Source organism: Gymnoscopelus braueri (genome assembly GCF_963280865.1).
Source record: "Gymnoscopelus braueri genome assembly, chromosome: 4".
Classification (NCBI taxonomy): domain Eukaryota; kingdom Metazoa; phylum Chordata; class Actinopteri; order Myctophiformes; family Myctophidae; genus Gymnoscopelus; species Gymnoscopelus braueri.
Window position 1 is genome coordinate 34,699,706 of NC_137605.1, and position 7,523 is coordinate 34,707,228.

At 39.5% G+C, this 7,523-nt stretch overlaps 1 protein-coding gene across 1 annotated transcript; it reads right to left on the reverse strand.

Annotated features, from left to right (window-relative positions):
- Positions 1–1,087: 1,087 nt before the first annotated feature.
- cUnh8orf76 (chromosome Un C8orf76 homolog) lies at positions 1,088–6,947 on the reverse strand. The gene is made up of 8 exons (XM_080427753.1): positions 6,838–6,947; positions 6,459–6,560; positions 5,312–5,455; positions 4,254–4,304; positions 4,031–4,175; positions 3,722–3,875; positions 3,075–3,207; positions 1,088–2,882 (listed from the first exon to the last, which is right to left on the reverse strand). Exons 1-8 carry the CDS (start codon positions 6,940–6,942, stop codon positions 2,703–2,705), a joined length of 1,014 nt encoding a protein of 337 aa, XP_080283879.1. The 5' UTR covers positions 6,943–6,947; the 3' UTR covers positions 1,088–2,702.
- Between the last annotated feature and the right edge of the window lie 576 nt (positions 6,948–7,523).

Consider the following 7,523-nt stretch of genomic DNA (forward strand, 5'->3'; position numbering starts at 1 on the left):
CAAATGCTTGTCTGTCTTCTTCATCGTCATTGTCTTGAACAGTTTCAGCAGTTGATTGGTGTGTTTGATCTATGTCAGTTTTCTCTAGTGCTACATAATGTATTTGATCAAGGTGGCCAATTGTTACAGTATTAAGAGACTTCGGCCTTGTTGTGGGATCAATTCAACTCTATAGTCCTCTTCTGTGTTACTGTTGTAGATGAGTATGCTTTCTTAGCTTTGGCCTTCTGCGCCTTTGCTTGACCAATGTTAGGTGTTCTCAGAGGGACACACACACGCACGGACGGGTGATTTGTACTGGAAGGTACTGTTCCAATCAAGACTGATTGATCCTGTCTTACCTCACTTCAAAAAAAACATAAATGGATTTTTGAAGTGACACACCTATTTATAGGATTTTATTTCGTCATGCGTCCCTCTAGCCAATCAAAGGCATTGGTGTCAACATATTGACACGTGTCACGTGGAGCTTGACCAATGTTAGCTTGGCTAGGAGGGAGGTGAACACACGGCGGGACGAAGCGAAAACATACTCTCCGCCTCCGGCGGAGACAACAAAAGATACAGTATGGGAAGTATGAGGGGTCATCCTAACATGTATGACTATAACCATAGTCAGTACCATAGTCATTAGCCATATAGTCAGCACCATAGTCATTAACGATAGTCAGCACCATAGTCAGCATCACAGTCAGTACCATAGTCAGCACCATAGTCATTAACCATAGTCAGCACCACCATGACTATGGTGCTGACTATGGACAGCAAGAAGATTAGCTGTCACAGAGTCAGTAAAAGAGCACCTACATACAGGTGGCTGCAAATTGTAACTGGCCCCTGTAAAAAGTCTAAGCTTATCAACCCCCCCCCCCCAACTCCCAAATGTTTACTGTACATATTTTCATTTTTGATTACTCGTTTGTTTGTATTTACATTTTCTTTCTTGGGTTTATCCTTTTAGCATCCTTTTGTAATAAACTGTACCTCTGTGCTTTTTTGCAAACTGTTAAAGTATTCAATCTATCAAAAACCAGTCACAACTAGTCATTAACCATAGTCAGCACCACAGTCAGCACCATAATCAGTGCCATAGTCAGCACAGTAGTCATTAACCATAGTCAGCACCATAATCGGTACTATAGTCATTAACCATAGTCAGCAACAGACACTAGACAGTACCATAGTCATTAACCATAGTAATTAAATACAATACTTCAACTTTCCACCACTGAGAGGATGTAATCCATGCCCGTCTGTGTTGTGAGCATTCTAGCATGGCGTTTGTTTTCCTAATGAGCGAGTTGCCCCAATGTTACAATATATTATGTGCAAACAAATTAGGGGTATTTACAGATGATTGAAGGCAGTTTCATTATTAAATTGAAAGCAGTTAAATCATTAAATTGAAGTTAAAGTATAAAACAATACCCAAGATTAATTTTGATTCAACTGTATGTGAAAAGAAACCAGTTAATGTATTTAAACGCTTACATTTATTAGGAAAAAAAAAACAATTTAAGAAATGTGGCTGTGGAGAAAATTGCCAACTGTTCATAGAATGGAAACAGAGCAAGTAGCAATATGGGCAAGGTAAATTATAGACATTCATAAATAGGCTACATTTCCAGGTAAGCTATTTGACAATTTGATGCATCAAATGTGATATCTCTGATCTGTCCATTACTTATTATTACTGGACATGTCTGGAGACCAAACTTGTGTATACATCTAGATAACTGTTATAATCCATTATTTTGTTCTCTCGATGAAGATATACAATATACAATATTTAAGGAAGCATATGCTCTCAATAACCTATTTTCCAAACTGTACCAACATCTCATCAGTGAGAGCCTTTTTCAGAAGTTCCATCCATGGGTGCGGTCGGAAATATGCACAAAGCGCTCACAGTGCACCAAAGTCAGCGCACTGACCGACCCTAGTCAGATGCCGGGTTGTCCAGTGTGTTCGACTCCGAACACTGATGAAAACAACAATGGTGGAGGAAGTAATTGCTAAACACAACGAGCTAGAAGAGGCGAGTACTACTGCCAGTAAACTCAGTTTACTGAACTGTTGTTTATTATCTGACACCCGGTGTGGAAGGCAGTGAGGGACAATACAGACAGCAGGCACGGAGGCTCAAAACATAAAACAAAGCAACATACATTACACCAGTGGTTCTCAAAGTGGGGTCCTTGGGGGGTTCCAGGGGGTCCCCAGCAAAATGTGTTAATACAGTATCACAATCATTTTAACCACTTTATCCATTGGCTATTCAAAAATAGCACATATACAAGCTCACAGTGCTTCACTTCGTGCTGCACTAAGAGCTTGTACATGCTATTAAAAAAAATAAAGAAAAAAGTTTGGAACATTTTGACACAAATCTTCTCTCCTGGGGGTCCCTGGCACAAAACATTTTCAGATGGGGGTCTGCGGCAAAATACGAATGAACTTGGGGGTCCTTGACATGAAAAAGTTTGAGAACCACTGAATTACATCCTCCACAGGCAAGGTGTTGTTGTTGTTACTGACCGTTCATAAATCAACTGAACTCACAGTGACATCACTGCCAGAGTGCTCTGAAAACTGAGCAGATTCTCAGTGTAGTTCCAAACGCACCCCGTGTTTCTAGTATGTGGGGTGACAGTGCATGTCTATGTAAATAGCAGAAGTAGAGCTGTCAAAAGGGTGATCAGTCAGGTAAATGTTGTCTGTGTCTTTCTATAATGACCAGGTCCATCGGTTTGCAGTACGCCAGTCAATAGGATCTTGTTCCACCAGCGATCTTTGAAGCTCTGCATACAGAGACCAGCTAGACTTTCACCATCCTGGTTGTCTTCTCTCATCTTCTCTGGGATCAGGTCCTCTGACATCACCTAAAGATCAAAGAAAGAAAAATAAACCATACATGTAAAAACCGAATTAATTCTGCTATAAATCTCAAGCCACAATCTTTGCAATGACATGGCATAATTAAGCTAAATTCTAACCACCACCCCTATCTCCGGACTGTGCATTTGGGAAGATCATGGACATATAACAAGACAAAACAAGGAATGAAGTCTGACCTCAGTGAGTGTCTGCCTTGTGCCCTCTTTGGGATTTAATTGCTGTAACACTTCCTCTGTCCTCTGGAGGGTGCTCTCACTGCGCTGCAGCACAAAGGAGGACTGCTGCTGCCTTAGGAATCCCAACAAGAGTCTACAAAGAACAGAGGATAAGAGAGAGAAAGACACACATTGAATAGATAAATACTGCTCTACATTTTTCTTTCATGACTTGAAGTACTTTTAATAATCATAATCCATGACTGTTGCATCACGCACGACTGTTTAACCCATTCTGTACTTGGAACCTGTGATGGTTGCCTTAAATTCTACTAGTTAAATAGCAATAAATACAGATTTTGCGTTCTGGTGGGATGGAAATTCGGAAAAGTCACTGTCCAAACACTAGTCTTATCCTTTCAGAATGCACAATGTGTATAAAATATCTGAACTAACTGCTTTCTCTACAAAAACAAATGTTTTCTTTTTCAAATTCATTTCTCTAATGAAATCTACTTCCGTCATGGAGGAAGAAAAACATGAAGGCTATGGTGTGTTACAGAACGACTTTCAAGCCTTCTGACAGATGATAGCATGAAGAGTCAAGACTCCCAGTCCTCCAGCTTGCTCTGGTTTTCTGATCCGTCTTCTATTCTATAGTAATATACCTTGTTCGGATTAAACACATGCAGGCCTTGAGCCAGACTCCGTTTGACTCCTCTTCCTCGCTGCAGTCTTCCCGGTCCACATCATTTTCCTCTTCTCTACGTCTACCAGGCTGCAGTCCTGTGGAGTCACACTGCAGGGTGCAGAATCCTGGTGCTGTTGTCAAAGAGATTGAGGATAAATTAAAAAATAAAACTAAAATCAAAAATCAAAAAGTTATATGGTGGGGGTGCGTGTTGGCTAAAACATCTAGAGCTGCTTGAGCCCCCCGCCATGCTATATGAGATAGTATATGAGACTCCAAACTGTACCCTGTAGTTTGTCAACCTTCAGCAGGTCCAGGCAGGTCAGTCCCAGGTCATACCAGTACCATGGGTTGAAAGGTAGCAGGTTACACAAGTCCTGCAGAGATGATATCTTGGATCCTGTTGGCCCAAAGTGCTGGTGGATGCTGACCTTTTAGAAATAAAAAAGGAAAACTATGTATTTATGCACACACACACACACACACACACACACACTTTGGTTGCTGACCTTAAGCAGCAGTAGGCAGGTCAGATGACACGTGTTAGAGGCTTCTTTGCTCTGGAGGAAGGAGAAAAACAAATCAGCATGTCTAGAATTGATTTTACATACAGTACGTAGTTGACATTCTGGCTCCTGTAGGTGACATGCAGTGATTCAACTACTTTCATGCAGTAACTCAGAGTCATATTGATTACAGCTCCCCTTTTATGCACTGAGACGTGTTCATATTGTGGTGGTGTTATTTGGATATCTGATGAGCAGATTGGGAAGGGCAGCACAAATGTATGATAAATGATTTAAGTCAATTATATGGGATTAAATGTAAGATCATCACTACATCAGAGCTCTAGCGAAGCATGCTGGTAATTAAAAAAAAAAACATGTCAAACTACATGTCTATTGATATCCACTAATGTTCTGTTTTGAACTGTATTAACTACATGTAGTAAAGCTTAAGGAACAGGACAGGGTCACATGTTACTGTCCTGACAGGGAGGATGACACAGCAATGAACTTAATTAATCTGTTTAACCTGATGAGATCCTTAAAAGATGTCTCTTGTCTGTCTATTAACTCATTCACTGCCTAGAACGACTAAAACGACTTTTGTCCTTTAAGCCCCCTCTGCCAAGAACGACTAAAACGACTTTTAATTTTTTTTTTTCTTATTTATTTATTTGTTTTTTAACCCAAAGACCAAGGAGATATGATTTGTTGAAGATCTAGACTCCCATCCACTTCCTTGTTAACTTAAAACTTAAACATTTTGTATCTCGGCTCCTGAGTACTTTTTTTTTTTAATTAAAGATCTCTGGCAGTGGGCAAACGCAAAAAAAAAAAGTTCTGGCAGTGAATGAGTTAAGGTGTTTGTACTGTAGAGCATTATATAATGTGCAGACCACTTCTTTACCTTGTAAACCTGTGATGTGACAATAAAACTGATTCTGATTCTGATGCCTTCAATGAACATCATCTATCTCTGTAAAACAACTCACAGAATACCTTCATGTACAGCAAAAGGAACCGTACATGACCAATAATAACAGCAGTAGTAGTAATGGTACCAGTAGGTTAGTCATCTCCAGGGCTTTGTCTTTGTGTCCTAGGTGGGTGTAGCACCGGGCCATTCCCTCTAGAACGTCTCTTTTGATGGTCAGGTTATTGTCAGGAACCCATTCCAGACAGCTGATATATGCATCCAGTGCTTTCTGAAACACATGGAGGTTGAGAAACTGGTTTGACTTTGTATAGCAATTATTTTGTAATGTACTATATGTTTTCTATTGCAGAGGTTGCCAATTCAGGTCCTTGGGACCCCTGGTGCTGCTTGTGTTCTATCCTACAAGTGCTAACACAAGTCCCTGATTAGACAGTAGACGCCTACCAGGACACCAGGTGAGTGAGTGAAATGAACGTACTTATAGGATGGTATATCAGCAGTATCCAGGGTCTTGAGAACTGGGGGTTGGCAAAACACTGTTCTAGTGTAAAACCGAAAGTGATAAAGATGGAGGAGCTGTACGATGGAGACGTTCTACTCTAAACCTGAATGTGATAAAGGCGGAGGAGCAGTTCTATTGTAAAAGCGATAAAGATGGAGGAGAGAGTGGAGGAAACGAGACAGAGGTTATGTGACTTATGAGAGCATAATGGTGGGGTGTCACTGGTCAGGGTCCATTTCAGATAGTGTATATATTTAGTTAAACTTTAAATTTCCACTTTAGAGGCACTCCCATGACTCTATCACATATATAAAATTCAAAATCACTACTGCTGCTGATACATCTACTATAGTGTTGAGGCCATTGAATACACAGCCTGATAAACATTTAACAGCATTTTAATATTTTCTTCATAATGTGTAGACATTAGACAGGAATCTCTATTTGGTTGCCATTTACTGTCAGGCTGATGATGACAGAGTTGTGCTACTAACAGATGAAAGTAGCCTAGCCTAAACTAGCTGGGTAGTACAATTGCTGTTCTTGAAGGGTTGCTGCTTGGGATGGGTGGGATTAAAGTTATTCCTCTAAAGTTACCATACAATAATAAGGTGGAAGCAGGTATCAATTAGGGCAAGCATTAGCAAACTTGCTCCATTTATAAGTGACACTGCGACTTCTGCTAATATCAAGGGATATCCATATCCTCTTACTATATGAAATCAATAACACATTTTAAAGACTTGAATTAATACATGTTTCCACATACCTGATAGCCCCCTTGTCTGAAGGCCAAATCAGCTCGGAATTTGAAGACTTTCTGCTTCTCCAAAGAATCGTCTGTGTCAACAGCAGAGCCTTCACAAAACCACTGGGAAAGAAAGATCAAACTTCATTGCTCTGAGTTTGGTTTCGAGTAGTTTTCAATGAATCGCAGTCTTCGCAGTTGCCATTTATAGCTAGAAAATTGAATAATAAGCAATACAAAAGACCAGTGGTGGAAAGTAACTAAGTAGCCTGCCTATGTACTCAAGTACAAATTTGAGGAATGTTTACTATAACCATCTCTGTTATTGCCTTACTGTTGCCTTTTGTGTCATAAACCTCTAGCGACATGATAACTGAAATTAAATGCCCGACATTCTTACCTCTGGTTCACAGTACTTGGCATTATAATTCAGTAGTGTGGTGGAAACTTTGTCTTTTGTCTCCACAAACATAGAATCATCAAACCCACTTCCAAATAGCTCCATTTTGACACGAGGAGGGCGGAGTCACGCATTTTACGTCACTACGTCACTACGCAGATGGACTACGTCAGGACGCACGGTGACGAAATAAATAATTTATAAATACATGCATGCGGCATGAAATTCATGAATTCAGTGGTGGGAAAAGTACTGATTTTTTTTGTAAAAACACCAATAGTGCAATGTAGAAATACTCTGTTGCAAGTGAGTAAAAGTACAAAAGTATTGGTATCAAAATGTACTTAAAGTATCAAAAGTAGAAAGTACTCATTATACAGAATGTCCCCTTTCACAAGTTTTCAAATGTATAAATTGTATAAAAATCTTTTGAAAATAGCAGTGTGCATGTAGATCGGCTATTTTCAAATGGACGAAATGTACATAGGGTTGAAGTGATTGATTTATTTTTTGTAATCATAATCAAAATCTACAAAATTTGTAACTAAAGTTTTCAAATAATTGCAGTGGAGAAAAATACAATATTTGCTTCTGAGATGTAGTGGAGTAGAAGTAAAAGTACTGAAAACTGGAAATAATCCAGTAAAGTAAAAAAAATACCTCAAAATTGTACTTAAGTACAGTAC

Coding starts and splice junctions, on each gene's coding strand:
- cUnh8orf76 (XM_080427753.1), bottom strand. CDS start 6,942: ATGGAGCTATTTGGAAGTGGGTTTGATGATTCTATGTTTGTGGAGACA. Junction 4,176..4,253: donor CCTGCCTACTGCTGCTTAAG/GTCAGCAACCAA, acceptor TATTTCTAAAAG/GTCAGCATCCACCAGCACTT. Junction 3,876..4,030: donor GAAGGTTGACAAACTACAGG/GTACAGTTTGGA, acceptor CTTTGACAACAG/CACCAGGATTCTGCACCCTG.